This window comes from Larimichthys crocea, chromosome XIII, assembly GCF_000972845.2.
Source record: "Larimichthys crocea isolate SSNF chromosome XIII, L_crocea_2.0, whole genome shotgun sequence".
Lineage (NCBI taxonomy): Eukaryota > Metazoa > Chordata > Actinopteri > Sciaenidae > Larimichthys > Larimichthys crocea.
This window is the reverse complement of record NC_040023.1, coordinates 10,585,682-10,606,752: the sequence shown is the minus strand read 5'-3', so window position 1 is coordinate 10,606,752 and position 21,071 is coordinate 10,585,682. Positions and strand designations below refer to the sequence as shown.

General features: G+C 41.9%; 2 protein-coding genes across 5 annotated transcripts; both read right to left on the bottom strand.

Annotated features, from left to right (window-relative positions):
* Positions 1-636: 636 nt before the first annotated feature.
* hsd17b8 (hydroxysteroid (17-beta) dehydrogenase 8) lies at positions 637-3,503 on the bottom strand. The gene is made up of 9 exons (XM_027286682.1): positions 3,362-3,503; positions 2,349-2,551; positions 2,082-2,198; positions 1,604-1,699; positions 1,426-1,511; positions 1,244-1,328; positions 1,117-1,159; positions 915-989; positions 637-788 (listed from the first exon to the last, which is right to left on the bottom strand). The coding sequence occupies exons 1-9, from the start codon at positions 3,405-3,407 to the stop codon at positions 769-771; spliced, it is 771 nt and encodes a 256-aa protein (XP_027142483.1). The 5' UTR covers positions 3,408-3,503; the 3' UTR covers positions 637-768.
* A 5,617-nt stretch (positions 3,504-9,120) lies between these two features.
* brd2a (bromodomain containing 2a) lies at positions 9,121-20,658 on the bottom strand. 4 transcript variants are annotated; one of them, XM_019276812.2, is made up of 12 exons: positions 20,081-20,658; positions 15,106-15,412; positions 14,707-14,844; positions 14,250-14,400; positions 13,919-14,118; positions 13,284-13,814; positions 12,918-13,046; positions 12,597-12,788; positions 12,241-12,503; positions 11,774-12,093; positions 11,554-11,682; positions 9,121-11,317 (listed from the first exon to the last, which is right to left on the bottom strand). In XM_019276812.2, exons 2-12 carry the CDS (start codon positions 15,382-15,384, stop codon positions 11,190-11,192), a joined length of 2,460 nt encoding a protein of 819 aa, XP_019132357.1. In that variant the 5' UTR covers positions 15,385-15,412; positions 20,081-20,658; the 3' UTR covers positions 9,121-11,189. The 4 variants fall into 4 exon arrangements, with proteins under 4 accessions (XP_019132357.1, XP_019132356.1, XP_010747123.2 ...); XM_019276811.2 differs by lacking the exon at positions 20,081-20,658 and adding an exon at positions 18,511-20,069 and having other exon boundaries at positions 9,121-11,314; XM_010748821.3 differs by lacking the exon at positions 20,081-20,658 and adding an exon at positions 18,511-20,068.
* Positions 20,659-21,071: the final 413 nt, after the last annotated feature.

The following is a 21,071-nucleotide window of genomic DNA, read 5'->3' as shown; positions in this document are numbered from 1 at the left end:
GTTTCAGTTTAATATAATTTATATGGTTTCCTTTGTGAATCTTTATTAGAGAACACTGCTTTCACCAAGCTTGAATGCCAGTTTTAAATCTACTACAGATATTTTGATAATTGAATAATTCAGCCTCAAGTTATTGTGACAGTATGAAGTTAATAAACAAAGTGTCTTACCTATTTTAAACAGTAAATGACATTTTGCTCCTTTCTTGATGAGTGCAAAGAAAAATACTAATTTGTTCAAGAGTTACTAATTATTTAAAAAAACTTTTTACAGTGGTGTGAAAATGGCAGCCATGGTCATAACAGGAACCTTTTAAAAAAAATGTTTTTTAGCATGTCAGTGTTTTTTTTTCTTCACATCTTAATTTTAAAATCTAAAATCTTCATGAAGGCAGATTTGTTAAACCCTTTTCACCTCTAAGCTGATTTTTAAAATTCGGGGTGTCGTTTAGCTCAGTGGGTTTCAGTCCTTTAACTTCCAGCAGCATTTAAAATCCAGTTAAAGAGGAGTTGCACAAATACTCAGAGAACAAACCAGCAGCACTTGTGGTGTGACAGAGGCGTCAACATGAACGTCTACAGATGTCTGGAGATCTGGAGCTGGTTCCAACAAGACAAAATAAAATACAACATTCTGTACAGAAATATTACAAACATGTTTATTGGCTTTACATTCTATAATACATGATTACTAATCATTTTAATAATTAAATTAACTATGAAGGAACAGGCCTCTCGTTAGTGTTCATCCGTGTGACGGACAGCTGCTTTAGCCAATGAAAAGTCCTCCTGACAAAGACAATAAGATGAGTTTAACCTTTAAATATATATTTGTTACTGAACGTTCATCTTTTAAAGGCAACAGTGGAAATGAAATGATTTCTTCAGCTGTCAGAAAATTGAATCAAACTTTACCTGTCACTTCAACGCTGGTTCCTGTGACGTATCGAGAGTCATCTGAAGCTAGAAAGGCACAGACGTCCGCGACCTCTGGAGGATGACAGCAAGAGGACAGAAAGAAGAACGCGTGATGAAGTCATGGAAACAGTCCACATGTCCTCCTCGTCATTTTACTGTACAGGACATAAACTGATGTTCAACATGGATCCTCACTGACCTGCAGGCTCTCCCATCCTTCCCAGAGGCACCAAAGACTTCATCTGAAACACGACAGAACAAAGTGAGGACGACCGTTTCACTTCTGATAGGTGGTGTTACTGTCTGTACCTGAGTGTGTGCTGTACCTTGTTAATAACCTTCTCTGGAACTTTATCCGTCATCGGAGTCGATATGAAACCTGGCAGCACGCAATTACACCGGATCCCAAACCTGAAGAATCAGAGAAGGAATTCTTTTTATTTGATGTCTTATACTTACTACTAATACTAAACTGAGTCCTGACGTGTTTCTGGTGCGTCAGACTCACCTGCTGAGCTCTTTGGCCGCGGTCCTGGTTAAACCCTCCACTCCAGCTTTAGAGGCGGAGTAATTTACCTGTCCGATGTTTCCCACCTGCAAACATTAAACACAGACACGAGGACGCATGCATTAGGAGGCTTTTCATCTAACAGACGATGTGCCTGCCGGGCCTGCTGGTGTCTCACCTTTCCCACAATGCTGCCCACAGTGATGATGGATCCTTTGGGTGCTCCACAGGCCACCAGAGCCTGAGCAACTGCCTGAGTGACCAAGAAGGAACCCTGGGAGAGACGCAAGAGGAAACTTTCAGGATTTGATATAACACAGATGGTTGAAGTAATATACAAGGAATATTTAGCTAATGTCACCTTTCATTTGTAAAGATTAATGTCACCTTTCATTTGTAAAGATTAATCTCTCACATCTCTAAACACTGTTTCTATGATCATTTCATGACCAGCTAAGAACCTGGAAGAAGCAGACTTGGCTCTCACTGTCTTAGTCAGTGAAATAATCTGTGTACCATGAATAAAAGTCCACAGTCCACATCAGGACACCACAGTGATCTACACCAGTTACAGGTGAAGTCAGCTTCGTGCTGCAGAGATCACGGCTGCCTACCGGTGAAGTCAGCTTCGTGCTGCAGAGATCACGGCTGCCTACCTTCAGGTTGACCTGGATGACTCTGTCAAACTGATCCTCCTCCATGTTGAGCAGGAAGTTGTCCTGCGTGATGCCCGCTGTGTTCACACACACTGAGGGAGGCTGAAAGAAACGAGTCTGAAGAGGGAGAGGACATTAACTGTCAACACGAGAGAAAGAGAGAGGAAAAGGACACGGTGTGATGTCCCTGCAGTGTATGTGTTTCTCTGAAACGTGGCACATCATGACAACAGTGTGTGTTGGGGTGTTTTCTACCTGTACACACACCTGTATACTTGTGACCAGCTTCTTTACACTCTCTTTTGACGACACATCCACCACAGTCGCCATGTGACCTTGTCCTCGGAGGTCACTCGTCAGGCTCTCCAGGGTCTCATTGGCCGACTCCTCGCTGATGTCAGCAACCACCACGGAGGCCCCCTCAGAGGCGAAGCGCTGACACACCGCCCGTCCAATCCCACTGCCTCCACCTGAATTTAAAGAGAGCGACATGAAGTCAAGAGTGGCACCTGAAGAGGAAAGCATGTGTCGACCAAAACACTGGATCATGAATTTATGAGGGTTTGTGTGACCTTAATGCACGTCAACCAAGGATGCAAACCTGCTTGTGCAACACCTGTGCCACAGGTTTGTCAATCCTCGCATAATCAACAACATCTATCACTTTAACTCCGCTGATCTGTTCTGTGTATTTATTATTCTGCCTCCATCAACTACACTTCCAATTAAACTATCCTAAAGATCATCAGCCTCCACTGTTTGAAATCAAAGAGGATAAAAGATGATCATTCATATTTGAGCTGAAATCATTATAGTCAATGAATTCAAACCAATCAGCAGCTATTTGGATAATTAATCATTAATCATTTATTCAGAGTGGCTGCTGCTTTTCACAGAATTATAAAGTGAATAGTTTTAGGGAGTGTACAAATAATCCAGAAAAAAACTGATCAATCGATAATAGAAAATAGCTGCAGCTCTAAATAATATTTTATGACGTATGATTATTTTACTTTAATTCAGGTAAAACACTTTTTTGACTGTCACGGGTCGAGCTCGGATTTAACTTTAATTTAATAACTAGCTGTGAGTTGGTGGTGATGATTTGACCAAACTTCTACTAATTAACTCGAGTTAACGTTTAAGTGATCAGAGAGTTAAAGTGACGACAAACGAACATTAAAGAGAAGCAGAGCGCGTGTCTGCATTTATCTGAACACTCAGTGAATAACACGCAGTCAGATCTAATTATTAATTATAATTATAATCTAATTATTCACCTGTGACCAGCGCCAACCTTGATGTAAGCCTTGTGGCAGCCGCCATGTTGTCTGCCTTCCCTGTGTTGTTGTAGTTTTCTGTTTGTCCACCAGGCGGCGCCAAGAGGCCGTGAGCAGTGTTTCACAGTGAAGTCCTCGAAAAAAGACAGAAGAAGCTGCTACTAATATTTGTATGTATGATGATAGGTTACCTACAAAACACAATCATAACAGCTGTGGGTGTCCTTAATTACAATACGCGCAATTTCACGATTTATTGTAGTTTTAATTTGAATGTGCTAACCGGAAACTGTTGCCGTGTAATTCTGTCTACCTTGACGCTAGTGGAGGCTAACTGTTTTATTTTGAAAGTGCTAGCCGGAAACTGTTGCCGTGTAATTCTGTCTACCTTGACGCTAGTGGAGGCTAACTGTTTTATTTTGAAAGTGCTAACCGGAAACTGTTGCCGTGTAATTCTGTCTACCTCGACGCCAGCACAAACTTACTAGTACTTACTACATACTACTAGTCTAGCTCGTCATCAAAATGCATGAACTGTAAAATAGTCCGTGATAAAACAACCGAATCCGTGAAATTTCACCTCTTTACTGTGAACGTTTTATTTTTGAAAGTACTCACCGGAAGTCTTGCTGTGTAACTTTATCTACCTTGACACTAGTGGAGGCTAACGCTTTTATTTTGAAAGTGTTAACCGGAAAATGCCGTGTAATCGTAATACACTGTGTGACCACAAGAGGGCGGAAAATCCCGTGATTATTATTTTAATGATAGCGACTTTGTCAATATTAACACGTTTATTTAATAATTATAAAGTTTTCTCTTTCCCGTGGAGAGTTTATATACTTTATCATTCTTATGAGTGTTGTGTTGTGCATTATTTTTCTTCTAATAGCACAAACTTATACATGCTACTAGTCTAGCTAGCAAAAATCTATCAAAAGTGGCCATCAATAGATCGATGTGTTCGATTCTACGTCTCCGTTTAGTGGCTGAACATGAATCTAAAACGTGTGTGATGACGGCCTCCTGAGTGAGACGAGGAGAGCAGCATTTGTTCTCGAGTTTTATTGACGAACATTAGCATGAAGTCAGTCACCTTCCGGCAGCCGCCATGTTGTTGTTGCAGTTCTCAGTTTGTCCACAAGATGGCGCCAATAAACCACGGACGCTGTTTGCCAGTAAAGGAAGCGGCTCAGAAATAAAAAATAGGAGAAACTCGAAGGAGATAAACTACCTGAAGACTGTTATTAGTCATCTATATGCATGAACTGTAAAATAGTCCGTGATAAAACACCCGAATCAGTGAAATTTCACCTCTTTACTATGAACGTTTTATTTTGAAAGTATCACCGGAAGTCTTACTGTGTAACTTTATCTACCTTGACACTAGTGGTGTAATACACTGTGTGACCACAAGAGGGCGGAAAATCCCGTGATTATTATTTTACTGATAGCGGCTTTGTCAATATTAACACGTTTATTTAATAATTATAAAGTTTTCTCTTTCCCGTGGAGAGTTTATATACTTTATCATTCTTATGAGTGTTGTGTTGTGCATTATTTTTCCTCTAATAGCACAAACTTATACATGCTACTAGTCTAGCTAGCAAAAATCTATCAAAAGTGGCCATCAATAGATCGATGTGTTCGATTCTACGTCTCCGTTTAGTGGCTGAACATGAATCTAAAACGTGTGTGATGACGGCCTCCTGAGTGAGACGAGGAGAGCAGCATTTGTTCTCGAGTTTTATTGACGAACATTAGCATGAAGTCAGTCACCTTCCGGCAGCCGCCATGTTGTTGTTGCAGTTCTCAGTTTGTCCACAAGATGGCGCCAATAAACCACGGACGCTGTTTGCCAGTAAAGGAAGCGGCTCAGAAATAAAAAGTAGGAGAAACTCGAAGGAGATAAACTACCTGAAGACTGTTAATAGTCATCTATATGCATGAACTGTAAAATAGTCCGTGATAAAACAACCGAATCAGTGAAATTTCACCTCTTTATTATGAACGTTTTATTTTGAAAGTATCACCGGAAGTTTTACTGTGTAACTTTATCTACCTTGACACTAGTGGTGTAATACACTGTGTGACCACAAGAGGGCGGAAAATCCCGTGATTATTATTTTAATGATAGCGGCTTTGTCAATATTAACACGTTTATTTAATAATTATCAAGTTTTCTCTTTCCCGTGGAGAGTTTATATACTTTATTATTATTCTGAGTGCTGTGTTGTGCATTATTTTTCTTCTAACAGCACAAACTTATACATGCTACTAGTCTAGCTAGTAAAAATCTATCAAAAGTGGCCATCAATAGATCAATGTGTTCGATTCTACGTCTCCGTTTAGTGGCTGAACATAAATCTAAAACGTGTGTGATGACGGCCTCCTGAGTGAGACGAGGAGAGCAGCATTTGTTCTCGAGTTTTATTGACGAACATTAGCATGAAGTCAGTCACCTTCCGGCAGCCGCCATGTTGTTGTTGCAGTTTTCAGTTTGTCCACAAGATGGCGCCAATAAACCACGGACGCTGTTTGCCAGTAAAGGAAGCGGCTCAGAAATAAAAAATAGGAGAAACTCGAGGGAGATAAACTATCTGAAGACTGTTAATAGTCATCTATATGCATGAACTGTAAAATAGTCCGTGATAAAACACCCGAAAGTGAAATTTCACCTCGTTACCAAGAATGTTTTATTTTGAAAGTACTCACCGGAAGTCTTACTGTGTAACTTTATCTACCTTGACACTAGTGGTGTAATACACTGTGTGACCACAAGAGGGCGGAAAATCCCGCGATTATTATTTTAATGATAGCGGCTTTGTCAATATTAACACGTTTATTTAATAATTATAAAGTTTTCTCTTTCCCGTGGAGAGTTTATATACTTTATCATTCTTAGGAGTGTTGTGTTGTGCATTATTTTTCTTCTAATAGCACAAACTTATACATGCTACTAGTCTAGCTAGTAAAAATCTATCAAAAGTGGCCATCAATAGATCGATGTGTTCGATTCTCACGTCTCCGTTTAGTGGCTGAACATGAATCTAAAACGTGTGTGATGACGGCCTCCTGAGTGAGACGAGGAGAGCAGCATTTGTTCTCGAGTTTTATTGACGAACATTAGCATGAAGTCAGTCACCTTCCGGCAGCCGCCATGTTGTTGTTGCAGTTCTCAGTTTGTCCACAAGATGGCGCCAATAAACCACGGACGCTGTTTGCCAGTAAAGGAAGCGGCTCAGAAATAAAACATAGGAGAAACTCGAGGGAGATAAACTACCTGAAGACTGTTAATAGTCATCTATATGCATGAACTGTAAAATAGTCCGTGATAAAACACCCGAATCAATGAAATTTCACCTCTTTACTGTGAACGTTTTATTTTGAAAGTATTCACCGGAAGTCTTACTGTGTAACTTCATCTGTGTGACCACTAGAGGGCGGAATATCACAAATATAATATGACCCTGTAAAATTATTAACAGGGCAGGTTAATTAGATTAGATTCAACTTTATTGTCATTACACATGTACAAATACAAGGCAACGAAATGCAGTTTAGCATCTAATCACAAGTGCAAATAGCAAAGTGCAATAGATACAGATAAATGTAGTATTTACAGTAGTGCAAGTAAGGTGTGTATAACTATGTGCAGAGTATGCACAGATAAACTATGTGGGCAGTAGTTATGGGCAGATTATTATATAAATAAGTTATAGGAGCATAATGTACAGGTAGTGCAATTAATAAATTAACAGAGTGCAAGATACAGATGTGACTAAACTAATATTCAGATGTATTACAATACCGTACAAGAGGGCTAACTATACAGTGCAGATGTATTTTAGATGTATGTGTTTTTTTATGAACAGCTGTGTAAGTCCAGAGGTCATCATCTTTGGGCAGAGTTCAACAGCTGAGGGGAAGAAGCTGTTTCTGTACCTGCTGCTTTTAGTCTGTAAGCTCCTGTACTGTAATTAACAAACATTAGAGCGTTTCCCTTTCCTGTGGAGAGTTTCTATAGCTTTTAACCATTTACAGTAGAAATCATGTGTAATTATGTTTTTAATCTCCGGCTGTGTTGTGCACTTATTTACCTTCTTACAGCACAAAGTTACAGTACAGGTAACTATCTTGATTACTAGCAGCTAACGATATTTTCAGTTCTCAAGCTTCATAGTCTCAAAACAAAACAATAAATAAATAAATAAATAAATAAATAAATAAAAATATCTTGATGAAGACTGAGTCTACTAATGCATACATGAGCTTTCTACATGTATGTTATGTTGCATATTAAGTCATTACATTTAGTTGTGATATAAGTTTGATTATAGTGTCATAGTGAAAGTTGTTTTGTTTTGTCATCTTCATTCATTTTCAGATTTCATTTGTTGGCTTTAATTTAAAAAGAAAACAAAAACTCATTTATTTGATTTATTCTGAAGTTTTATGGAGCAGAAATCTGGCAGTGATGTAGATGTCACTAAAACCCCAGTGGCTGTGTTTTTCTGCAGCTCGAGAGAGAACTCTGTGTTTCGACTGAGCTCTGTTGTCGTTGCCAAGATCTGATCCTGTTGCTTAGTAACTTCTGAATTTGCTTCATCTGATTTTCACATTATTATCCTGCAAGAGGATTTATGGAAAGTGAGCACTTGCACTAATGAAAGTCAAACATCCTGCTGCTGGAATATGAGACACTCTGAACTGAAAATATGATAAACGTGCTTCAAAATCTTTACAGTTTTTACAATATGTATAGATATAAATACATGTGTAATATAACAATATGCATATATACAGTATCTGTGGTACCAGACATGCAGTGCTGAAAGATGTGCAAACACAGAGACACACACATACAGTACACGCACACAGACCTTTTAATTTACATTAACAAGTGAATCTTTAAGTTAACACTCAGCTTGAATGTGGCAGTAGATTCTAAGAAAGCATTTCCTCACTGCTGTGAAGACGGAGCCTGTTTTCTGTTTTCTGATCTCAGTTTTGCTCTGATAGCGTCCAACACTCTGTGATCTCCCTCCTGTCATGCAGGTATGCGGCAGCAGTCCAGGAACAAATCACAAACAGGAAGTATCAGGTGTGTTGAAGGATCAGGTGAGGGAAGTGAGGCGCATTCTTCATCACATTATTTTTGCTCTTCCTTTCTCTACTTCTCTAGACTTAAAGATGCTTCCTCCCGTCTGTGGATGTTTGCAGGAGGACAAGCTGAAAGAAAGAAGCTGAGATATTTGTTGGGTTTTGTTGTCTGAGATTTGTTGGACCTGTTGTCACCGTGAGGACGAGCCGGCTCAGTGAGGAACACCATTTCAACTGTAAATTAATTTAAATATTAACTTTGTTCTCATTTCAGAGTTCATGGAGGAACCGCTTTCTTCCCCCGGGAGCCTGAGCTGTCGGTTGGCCTGTGGCAGTGAGTCAGTCTTTGTTTCTTCATCCTAATTTCCTTTTTAGTTTTGTGAAATAAACAAATGTTTAGTTACAACTCGTGTGTTCCTTCCTCCTTTATGCAGCGGGACTGCGTCAGAGTTGACTGTTCAAGTTTCTTCTGACAACACTGCAGTGTCATTAAACATGCATCATAATTAGTTGTGTCATTGTCAGCTTTGACATTTATCTGATTTAATTTTGAGTTATTAATAGAAAGAAAAAGGATGGAGTGTTCATTTGAAGACATTTTGTAACAGTAGATGTCACTGTTGTCTCAGCATGTGAATAAAAAATCCTCCCAGTCACTGAAAAGATGAACATGTCTCAGTTTATTTATGTACAGATGTTCAGATGAAACAATGGAGTCAAGTACAGAGGCATTTAGATTTCTGACAAACTTCAGAAAAGTAAGACTGACAACTCTGGAGTATTTTGTTTTAGAAGAGGAGCCCAAAAAAAGAAGAAGAAAGAAACGAGTAAGTTACTGAAGGAAAAACAAAAACATGCTCAAAGATTGAGACTGTAAAATATGTACACCATACAATCCTGACAGTTAAATCTGTGCATATTTTATAGAGTAGACTTTGACTTTAAAAGCTTTTGATTACGTTCAGTATTCTGTCTCCATTCATATTCCCTCTAAATAAATAATCACTTTCAAACATACAACACTCCTCAACGCGACCTCGAAGCACAGGCGAGTTTTAAAGATCAGAAACGACACACGCCTCAGCTAAACCACAAACCTGTTTAGTAGTACCACCAAACAAACAGTGCATCATTACTCACAATATTAAACCATCTTTTTTTTTAACTGGCTGCTCCATCCCCAAAATTCAAAAAGCCACGTTCATGTTTTTAAGCCAGCCACATTGCTTTTCTTTTCTTTAAAAAAAAAAAAAAAGAAAAAGAAAACTTCACCATCGACTTCAAAGTTTCTGGTGAGAATCTGGTTTTACTAAAAGTTTTTAAATCACACAAAGTAAAGTTACTCAAAACTCCGCTAACACAGAAAGTCAAACGTTCAGCTGCCACAGATCTCAAAGGCCAAAGAGTTTAAAAGACAAAAGTGGTTTTACTTTCTGACAGCACGCCGTTCAGAAGTGACGGCCCGTCCGACAACGCTTCACCTACATGAAGAAAATATCAAACGAGTAAAACCTTTTCTAGCAACTTCAAAATACTCAAGTCTAGTCGGATGATTTAGGACTCAAAGTCAAACAGAACAAAAAGAAATCAAAAGAACCGAGATGTTATTTGGACACAGGTGAGCGGACAAGACACGTCCTCACAATTTATTAGCAGATTGGTCACAAGAAGAAAAAAAAAAGCAACAACACGTTTACAGAGAAAAGGATGGAAAAAAAAAAAGACAGCACACATGGGAACAGAAATATTTATGTATAAACTGATGTGTAACTAGGTCACAGTTCTGTACAGTGGCCAACCCTTTCAAACAAGTACATGAGTACACACGGATGCAGTAAAGTAGTACATGAGTATGCAGATGTCTGTCAGCTCCTCTGTATTGCATGCATTCTGTATTCTACTGAACCAAGGTGCTTCTGCGTGCAGACTGATTTTCAACGCCCGCGTCAAAACTATGAGGAACTCTTCACAAGGCTGCACCTGTGGTGCCCGATCTCACTCACACATGTGCATGCAAACACACACGTGACACACACATACATACACACGCACGCACGCACACACACACACACATCCATACACACACACACACATCCATACACACACACACACGCACACACACGTGTTTCCCCTCTACCTTCAGTCACTCAAGAAAAAAAATCTAAACAAAAACTAAAACACAACTCCGCCCACACCAGTTCATCTTTCCCAGAATGAGGGAATAAGTTAGCTCGTAAAATGCTTCTTTATAAAAGAAAAATAGATATTTATAGAACTGTACACCTTATCTATACAGCATAAAGACAGAGCACGGGAAGAAGGGACATTATCTCCAGAAATAAGACAGATTCTGGCTCTAGCACCCTTATCCCTCCAACGCATGCTTCGCTCTTCTCCTTTTTTCCCGTTGCAGGAGATGGAGCATCCCTCGCTCTGCCCAACAACGCCAGTTCTCCAGAGAACGTTACAATGAGTCTCCTTCTTTCCATCAGTTCATCCAGCCTCAACTTGTGTGTCCAGGACAGGATGAATGAGCTGAGCAGGGAAGGCCCCATCTCTCTCTTTCTTGGTTTGACGGTTGTTGAGTCACACCGGTTCTGCCTAGTGCTGGTCTCGTCTGATCCGTCCTGCGGCTCCGTCGTCAGTAGCTCTACTGCAAATCAGTCCACTGGGTGGGAAGCGAAAAAACACCCGAGGGGGGGTTCGCGTGGAAACCCTGTGCTTCTCAGCCGGAGTCTGAGTCGCTTGTGTCCGAGGATGAGGAGGAAGAGGATGACGAAGAGGAGTCTGAGGAGGAGCTACTGGCGCTGAGACGTGACGGCTGGGTGTGAGGCTCTGCTGCAGGTTTCTCTGCTGGAGAAAACAAACACACACAATCAACACCATGCGGTGCAAACTCGGCACGTTTAAACAAAGATGGTGCATGTGTTCAATTTGGGTCTAAGAGCTTTTAATAGAAAGTTAAAGAAACTGAAGAGTCATTGAAGGATTACGTCCTTAAAAACATGCAGATTACTGACATAACCTATAAATATTTTTTAATCACGTTCTCCTGTAAGTCTTTAAAGAGAGCAGTATGGAGGACTTACGTTTGGTCTTAGGCGGCTTCTTTCCAGAGTTGAGCTGACCACTGACGTCCATCAGTCGTCTCTCCAGCTCCATTTGTTTCTCCAGAGCGAGTTCTTCTCGGGATTTGCCAGCAATGTTGTTTTTACTTGCTGCATACAAACAGGATAGAAGATAAGTGTATGAGTCGCAGGTATAATTCTACATTAACCAAAGAAAACATCTTCTGGACTTTCTACTAACCATATGGCTTTCGAGGTTTCTTCCGCAGACACGTCATGACGTATCTCTCCAGCTCGCGCAGTGTTGACGGCTTCAACGTCTCGAAGTCGATCTCGATCTCCTCGGGGTTGGTGTCTCGGAGCGATGGCTCGCGGGACTGGATGATGTAAACGACGCGGCCCAGCTTCTCGCCGGGCAGCTTGTTGATGTCCAGGCTGAGTTGACGCTTCTCATCATACGACATGGGCGCCGTCTCCTCCTCTTCGTCTGAGTCGAAATGACTCACTATGGGATCGTGGACCGGCTGAGGCACGCTAAACGTCATGCCGGCCTTTTTGGATCTGAGAGAGAAGAGAAGGAGACAGAGTGTTAACAGATGACTGAGGGAGATCAGATTTATTCTAACCAGCAAAGTGATACATGTAGTAGTCTGCGAGAGCACCACCTGCTTTCAGTTCCCACATTGTCCAACAGGTGTCAACACTCACTTGCTCTTGTTGTTCTTCTTGCTTGGTGCCTTCTTAATCGGGATTACAGGACACGCCGGCGCTCGGTTGCTCTTGGGTTTTGGAGTCTTTGTGATTTTGGGGGCCTTGGCCGGTTTAGGAGGCGGCAGCTCTTCTTCTATCCTCCGATGTTTCTCTTTCTCTACCTTTTTCTTCTTTTTCTTGTCCTTCTTCTCCTTCTTCTTCTTGGGTTTGACGATGGGGCCCTGGGAGAGTGCAGTGAGCTGCTCGTGTACGGCTTTTAGCTGAAGGGAGAAAGAGATCGATGAGTCAATGAAATACTGACATCAGGATATTAACGCCTCTTATTTGAACATCGTCATGAATTCAGTACAAACCTGTTCCTGCAGCTCTGCCAGCCGGTTGGCCCTCTCCTCCTCAGAGTCGGAGCTGGGGCTGCTCTCGCTCTCCTCACTTTCACTGCTGAGCTCGCTCTCTGATGACGAGGAAGACGAGGAGGAGGAAGACGAGGAGCTCGGGGGTGCTGGAGGTTCGTCTGGCATCTTAGCAAAGCAGAACTCAAAGACATCCTAAAAGAATAAAAGAGGTTTAAAAACTAAAACTTTGGTGATTTGCAGCAAACAACAGGAAGGAATAAAGAATGATGCAATGCTGTAAAACTACAATAATTAAAATCATAATCACTGGAGGTACATTACCTGGAGTTTTCTGGCCATGGCCACCACATCATGATCGGGCGGGTTGTACTTGTAGCAGTTAGAGAACATCAGTCTAACATCAGCAGAGAACTGCTGCGAGTCACGATACTCTCTGCTGTCCATCTTCCGCTAAAGAAAAGGAAGAGGAAGAGATGTTAACAGTGATGTATTAAAGAAAATTAAAGCAGATGTATCCGTCCTAGTGTCTGTCAGACTTAATAAACTAAAGCACATTCTCCATCAGTAAATGTAGACTGTAGACACACACACACACACACATATATATTTTTTTACAACTGTTACACCTGCACACCTGTAATTCAGCGCAGTAGCACTGAAGGTCTTCAATGGTGTGTATTTATGTACCTTGATGGTGCTGAGGTCCATGGGCTGCTTAATGATGTCATGGTAGTCATGCAGCCCGAGTGTGGAGGCATCGACGGGCTTGTAGAACGGCCAGGCGTACGCTGCGTGCTTCTTTGACAGCAGCTCCTTCAGAACCCCGTTACAGTAGCGCAGCTGAGGGCTAAGCTTGCTGCGACGCACCGGTGGTGGCAGCATGGAATCTGGTAAATCTTTCTTGGGGGGCTTGATGGGTCGTCCACTCACTCCTCTCCTGGCCCCCGCTGTTCCTTTGGTACCCATCATCACTGGTCCACAGCCCATACCTATACCCATCCCCATGCCCATGCCCATCCCCATTCCCTGGCTGAGGCTAAGGCCTTGGTTCATCCCCAGGCTGGAGTTGTGGTCCACCCCCAGAGAGGTGAGGGTGAGCGGAGTGTCGTGTCCTCCGCCCATACCCAGGCTGATGCCACTGACGCCCATGGTGCTCATGATGGGCATGGCTACAGTGGTTGGGGTGGTTGTGTCCGCTTTCCTCTTCACACCTTTTTTCTGTGGTTAAAGAAAACACAAAGGGTGAGTCAGTCTTCATTAACGTTATTCAAAATACTCTCAAATAATTCTGGTTACACAAAACGTCAAACATGAAACATTACCTTAGCGGTGGGCTGTGTGGGCGGCAGACCTGTAATGGTAGGGATGCTTTGTTCAGTTGGAAGGGAAGGGGGCAAGCTCTTAGACAAAAGAGTCTGTGGGGGGGTGGAGAGGATGGAGTCCGGTGTTTCCGGGGTGGGAGGCGAGTACACGGACTGGGAGACAGCTGGGACCTGATGAGCTGTCGTCACTCCTCCGGAGACTAAGAGAGGGCAAGGAGAACAAAAAGGAGACAGGTTCAGAAAAACAAATATTCAGGTAAATGATTTTGCTCTACATACATGTGTGTTTGTATAAGATTAAATATGATTGTTTTAGATTTATGTGGCTCGCCTGCATTACCTCGGCCTTTTCTGCCAGGTTTGCCTGGTTTGCTCCGTGGAGGGGGAGGCGGCAGCTCCAGCTCCTCTTGGGGCATCTGAGCCACTTTCTGCAGGAATGCCTTCTCTAGAGACTGAGCCATCAGTACTATGTCATCTGTAGGCTGCAGGAGGACATTTGGGACAAAAAACAGTAGAAAGATGTTTATGTAGTTTAAGTCACAAACACACAATATGTAAAAAAGGCATGTTTCCCCATATACTCTTACAAAACTACATTATACAAAGCAATGACTTCAATTTGTCAACATTTTATATCTGAACCTTCAGTGTTAAGGTCACTGGGTCAAAATGATTCCCAGGGGATTTAATTCATTGTTGATTTTATAACAAAAATCTGCACGTTTGCTACATGATATATCATCTTGCCAGGATGTTTACAGTTCACATAATTACACACAAATTCTCACCTTATTATAAATGTAGCAATTGGTGAACATGGTGTTGAAGTCCTGCATGCACTCACTGGCACTCCGGTAGTAATTATTTTCTAGTCTCTTCTTAATAGTGCCCATATCCATTGGAGTTTTGATGATCTTATGATAGTCCTGGAGACAGAGAGACATTTTTAGAACAAGAAACAGTGGCCGGCCCATCCAAAAACTACTCATACCCATTAAACATATGATAGAAAAAGACTGCTCAAAACTCAGCTGTGTGAGACCTGAAATAGGTTTTGGTCTTCTCCCCTAAGCACATTGTTAAAACAGAGTTACACTGCATTTCATTTAGAGGGAAAAGTGTGACATTGTAGAAATGAAGATGGTCCCTCATTCAGGCAGATTTCTAACTCCTTGACATTCACTTACAGGCAGGTTGAGCTTCGCAGCGTCTACAGGTTCATGGAAGGGCCATGCGAAGTGGTGCCTCCACAAAGACTTGAGCAGGACTTTCTGTAGAAACTGAAGTTGGTTGGTCATCCTCCCCTGTCGGCTGGGGTCTTTCACCGGGGGCTGAGGCGGTCCAGAATGAGCCATCTGACTGAGAGGGGGCATCCCAGGACTCTCAAACCCCTCATAGAGCAGTGAAGGTTTTCGGATGCGTTTTCCAGCTGTGCCAGAATTCTGGTCCATCGTTGTGACTCCCATTATGCCAACCTCAAGCCCGACATGGGAGCTGTAAAGAGCAGTTGAAAAACCAATTTACTATTTGGTGTAATGATAATTATAATATGTAACTGAGTGATGCCAAGGCCAACATGTGGTCAGAAAATGGACTTCTCTCCCAAACAATGCTTGCTCTTCACCTCAACAAAATCAAACAGCAAAACTAATATTTGCCAGATATGAATTGTACCCAGACTAATTAATGAAGCACACGGGCACTGTCATGCATGTGCAGCAGCTCCATATGTAGACTTCTATGTTGGGGTGTGTATCCATAACTGATGAATGGATATTCCTCTTTTATCTCAAAAGGCAGAAACATAAAATCCATCCAAACCTCCTGTGATTAGTCTGAAAACAAAGTACTGTATATTTGTGTCATCCTAACATAACAATATTCTCGTTTACTTGCATTATGTTATCCTATCAAACGCGATTTATCTTGCTTACCCAACAGCACACACTAGTTTAGAGTAAATCCTCTTCACAGGGCATGTATTGTCAGTCACAGTCTAAATGTTACTCAGCATGACTTGGACTGTCAAATCAGCACTCCCAGTCCCAGGAGAACAGGCATGACGACCACTTCCTCTTCACTGCGTCTATCTTACACGTTAGACCAACAGAAACTCCACCCCCGTTTCCCCGTAGAAAAAAAAAAGCTCTTCCAAAGGATTGTGGGTGGAGTTTCAGCTGACATGTTACAATATTGACTGTTGTATTCTAGACAGTGACTGTGCTATGCTAATCATCTTTAAAGTAAACATCCTGTGATTCTGTACACCTCCTCGTCTTTTCAGTGAAGCCGGGCTTCTGGGAAACTGCAACATTTAATGTTTATAGGTAGTTTTCACAAGAAGAGCGAGGCATCATGAGTCACGTGCTGGTTGGCCTTTAAGAAATGCTCCACAACATGGAATGTGTCTATCAGCAGATTACCAGCTAACCTCGGTTACAGTTAGCATGCCACGTTTCACATCTCGGATCAAATGAGTATGGAGTATCAATATAAAAACACCTCTCTGTCTGACGACTGTCTGTGCACAACGCTGACTTGATCTGACTTGCCTTCTTTTAAAAAGGAAAGTAATGTTATTCTGCCAGTGACTCCACATCATAACAACACCGACAGGTGAAAACATTAATCTAGAAAATACAATATAACAGCATTATTTCTACAGTCTATCAACTCATTGTCAACTGTAGTGAAACTAGCAATGAACGGTGGGCTGGGCTGCTGTGAAACTGACGCCTGACCCTCACCAAAACAAGAACGTTCAGCCAAGTGGGACAGTCACAAGCCATTAAGTCAGTGACACTCAGACTGAAGTCACCAGTCCTGTATGATTTAGACTTCCTAGCAGTTGTACACTACTATGCAAAAAGTGCCGTGCTACCCCTTAACAAAGCCTGATTTTAGTTTACATAAATTAATAAGTGCAAGTGTACTGAAATACCCCACCCTGCTTACTTATAGTATTACTTATTCAAAGAATTGCTGCAATGCCACATATGCTCATTGATGCCTGACATTACACTTGTAATGTTGTTTGATATGCTTCAACACTGACCAATTACTTGCTGACAGTGGAGACATGCTGGTATATATTATTCTTAATATACAAAAAAAGCACAAATTAGTGCATTGATGAAAAAATACTGACAGTGTCAATTTGAATGGAGCGACCTCTCCCTCGTCGTGAACTGAATGAACTCACCACCGTTTAAAACCTGTTCCACCAAGGCATTTAGGGTCGTCTGCTGGAAAACCTACAACACTCAGGCTAGTTGACATCTGTTGTGCATTTGTTTGCATTGTCATTGTTGCGTGTCACCTTTAAAAGCGAGAAATGCCAAACATTTGTCTGCCGGAGTCTCGGGTGACCTTGAAGCAATTGTTTCATAGTCTTATTTTTTTTACTGTGCTTGCATCATGCCATACATGGGGGTCTCATCGTGTGTAAAATATTTACAGGCTTTGGGGGCATGTAAGCACTGTTACTAAACTTACTCCTGCATATTACAACAAAAATTGTTTAGAAGGTGCAAGATAGAATAAAAATGGTAAACTGCCTCTACACGAAGAGTGGCGCTAGAAATATAATTACTTTAAAAGCTGGTAATAGCTATCCATTTTGAATGATACAACTTTTGGAAACACATTTGACAGTTAGTGTACTTTATTATTAAAAAGTAATCATGTACATAACATTAACAACACTAAACAAAAACATTGAATGTTAGCTGCATATCGGATTAACAAATAAATGAGTAAAATGCGGTGTGTCGAAGAAAGAAAAAGACATGATGCTTAAATTACGTTACAGTGGAGTTATGATATAAATTATGTAAACAGTGTTTTACCACAGGTCAAGTTGTTACCGAGCTTGGGTTGAGTGACACTGAGCGATGTAACCAGGCAACCGACTGAAACACCCAACACACATGGAGAGCTGCTCTGGCACTACAATGCCGCTGTACCAGTGATCACAACAAGTCCTACCCATCACATGGCTACAATAACAACCCGACGAAAGCAGCAATAATACCGGCCCGGCCGCGTTTTATGGCGATTTTAAGAGAAATAAACCAGTTTTAATGGATTTCTTACCCAGTTAAGCTGCCAGTCGCTAGAACACATGATAGCGATACTAAAAGCTAGCGGTGTTATTAAATGCACCTTCTGTCAGGTCGTCCAGGTACTGATAATATCGATAACATACGCAGATTTCAGCCATGAAGAGCGGGCGGTTAAAGCTCCGCTGAGAAGCTAATGCTAGCAGAGCTAGCACCAACTGCCAGGCAGCGGGAGAGAGCGGCCAACGGCAGAGCGCTCCGAAGATGGCGCCGGTGCGAACAACAGTCGCAGCTTGTTACAGCCCACAAAAACATTTTATTTCCTCAGCGTGAATTTCGCTTCTAATCCCTTTTTAAAGACGCGACAAATTTCGTCCCGCAGCACATTCGGTGTCCGTTATTTTTTCCACTCGTATTACAGCAAACACTGGCTGCCAGCAACGATATTTTGAAAGAAAAAAAAAAATCATGACAAATGTTTACAATATTCCCTCTGATGGAAAGCTGAGAGTCAATTTTACCGGTAGATACCTGTCAAGGAGCGGGTTAACAGCCATATCCATCAGGATGGATCCGGATTCTGTTTTTAGCTAGACTCGGACCTGGATCCGTCTCTGTTCGTCAGTTTTCTCCGCTCCCCGCCACAGCGAACTCCTTTAATCAGCTTCGTTGAAATGGCGACGATGCGACTACACCCGTTCTTTTATAGACCAACCACTCACCCTATTGGCTAGACCACTATAGAATGTCCACGCCCTCAGGTTTCCTATTCGCTGCTTACGATGTCCGTCAAAGTCACCACACCCCTTGATACTGAGGCTCCACTGCTAATCTTTCGGGCCAACCTATTCGCAAGTTTCTGCTGTCCATCAAGGCAACTGCTCAATCCTATTGGCCCAGCCTGTTCGGCATTACAGAAGCGCGGCCTGTGACTGGTTGCTCGGTATAATCCTGCACGAAATGCGAGTGTACGGTAGCCTCCCTACTCCTTATCATATTACATTACGTCAACGTGTGCACAGCGACGGCTAGGATTGGTCAATACGGCTGTAACGCGGGCTTCCAGGGTAAATACCAAGAAGCCCATTGGTTCTTGCACTGAGTCACGCGCACCCCTCAGGAGCCAAGAGCCTCTCCCCACGAGCTCGCTACTTACTGGAACATCCGCATTTCTGTTAGAGGAGAGGAGCCGCCGCCATTTTAAAGTGCAGTGACACGAGTGTTATACAGGAATTATGAACAACACGAAGGATACAACGACAATAAAACAACACGAACAGCTTCACCGTTTACTTACATACAACTGACACGAGTAGCGTCCATCTGCTGCGAATTTAAACACCATTTGAGCACAACAACCAAACGAGGCCTCCATGGCTCAAACACTAAAGGAAGTACTTCAAAACAAACAAATTCACGTTTCTCACTGAATGTATAACGACGAGGCTGTAGCCCCTCACTTCAAGGAACAATAAAAAGACCACACCTAGCAGGGTAACATGAACAACCACCTATTCACTGAATGACACAGCAGTTTTCCTCCATGACCCCAACTCCATTTGAAGTAAAAGCTGCTTTTGGCCAACACAACTAATTAGACAACCTCACCGGCAACGTTAATCAACGTTAAAGCTGTAGGAAGTCACGAAGATAATCAATCTCACACGAGTTTGAATCATACAGACACCATGCCTGACCTTTGGTCTACAAAAGAGATTAAACGAAAACTAATCGGATATAATAATATGACAATAATCGAATGAGTAAATCCTTACACGAGTTCGTTTCTCTAAAAGCGACCTTCTCTTTACACATTCAGCAGCCACACAGAAAGGTTACCTAACCACAGGCGCCCATCCCCCACACCAAGGTTACAAATCCCCAACAATGTCACTCAAACAAACCGTGTGAAGTCAGACTGGATCTTTACAGTGTGAAATACTACTAACAGTTCTGATAACGCTGTAAAAAGACAAAGCAGGCGGTTAAAATTTTAGGTTAAATTGTCAAAAAATAAAAATATTTTCAAAGTGTGACATAAAAACCTTGAATTTAAAACAAATACAAATGTCGACTGGTAAATCCCAAAATAATGCGAAACCTTTCTTGAAATAATCTTCTGGTCTTCCACCTCGATACTTTTTAACCAGCACATTTCCCTCCAACATGTCCGCCTTCTTCCCTGCGCCGGGTGGGGGAGGGGAGTCACGTGACGCACAGCCTGCGCGCACTGTTTATCACAAACCTGAACACGTGGCAACCCGCAAAAAACGCAATGAAACGCATCCACGCGGTGTCCTTTCTCAAAGTAACGTCACCTCCGCGTCCACATCGTGTAATTTATACACGGCAATAGTCTCAGATTTGAGGGTAAAGTTGGCAAAACATCCGAACAAAGAGCATACTTTCAACTGGCGCTGGGTGGCTCCGATTGGTCATGCTTGACCACGTGACGAAAATGATTTTACTGCTATTGATTGTGCTATTTCGTCCACTGTTGTAATCCGTTTATGGTCGCTATAGTCCTCTACAGCTCATGTGTAGTTTCCCAGTTTGTCTCGAAGGGGGTTGGAAATGTCTGTTTTTCTCCAGATGACGATTGCCGTCGATCTCTGTGTATGTTGCAACACAAAGCGTTGCGCATGCGTCCCTGCTGTGAAGACGTATTGCCCATATTGCCAGCGATGCACTGAGAAAGCAAAAGGCTGATCCAAGAGCAGTTTCGCGTTTCTTCACATGATCAATGCGGAGATTGTTCCCTAGAGAAGCTGCGGGGTTCAGCTGCAGGTTTCCACATTAAAGAGGCCTTTCATAATCATATATTTATCTATATTTTCTAGATAAGGACAAGGGGATGTAGATATTTAATTAAGACTGATTAAGAATTAATTTATTTTAGACAACAGAAAACTTTAATAATAAATAGACGTGTTGCATTACCATAAAACACACATGAAGGGGAAAAAGAAGAGCAGTGAAAAGGTGAATGCAGGTTTGACAGTATAATGTGTTTACAGGTCACCATTCATTCCTAATTAACTGGTTAAAACCCCAAATTTACTTGATAAAATCTCAAAGAATCGTGTGTAGTT

Coding starts and splice junctions, on each gene's coding strand:
- hsd17b8 (XM_027286682.1), bottom strand. CDS start 3,407: ATGGCGGCTGCCACAAGGCTTACATCAAGGTTGGCGCTGGTCACAG. Junction 2,199..2,348: donor AGCTGGTCACAAGTATACAG/GTGTGTGTACAG, acceptor CTCCCTCTTCAG/ACTCGTTTCTTTCAGCCTCC. Junction 1,160..1,243: donor CAGAGAAGGTTATTAACAAG/GTACAGCACACA, acceptor GTCGTGTTTCAG/ATGAAGTCTTTGGTGCCTCT.
- brd2a (XM_010748821.3), bottom strand. CDS start 18,542: ATGGATATGGCTGTTAACCCGCTCCTTGACAG. Junction 12,094..12,240: donor AAGAAGAACAACAAGAGCAA/GTGAGTGTTGAC, acceptor CTTCTCTCTCAG/ATCCAAAAAGGCCGGCATGA. Junction 11,318..11,553: donor GAAGCCGCCTAAGACCAAAC/GTAAGTCCTCCA, acceptor TGTTTTCTCCAG/CAGAGAAACCTGCAGCAGAG.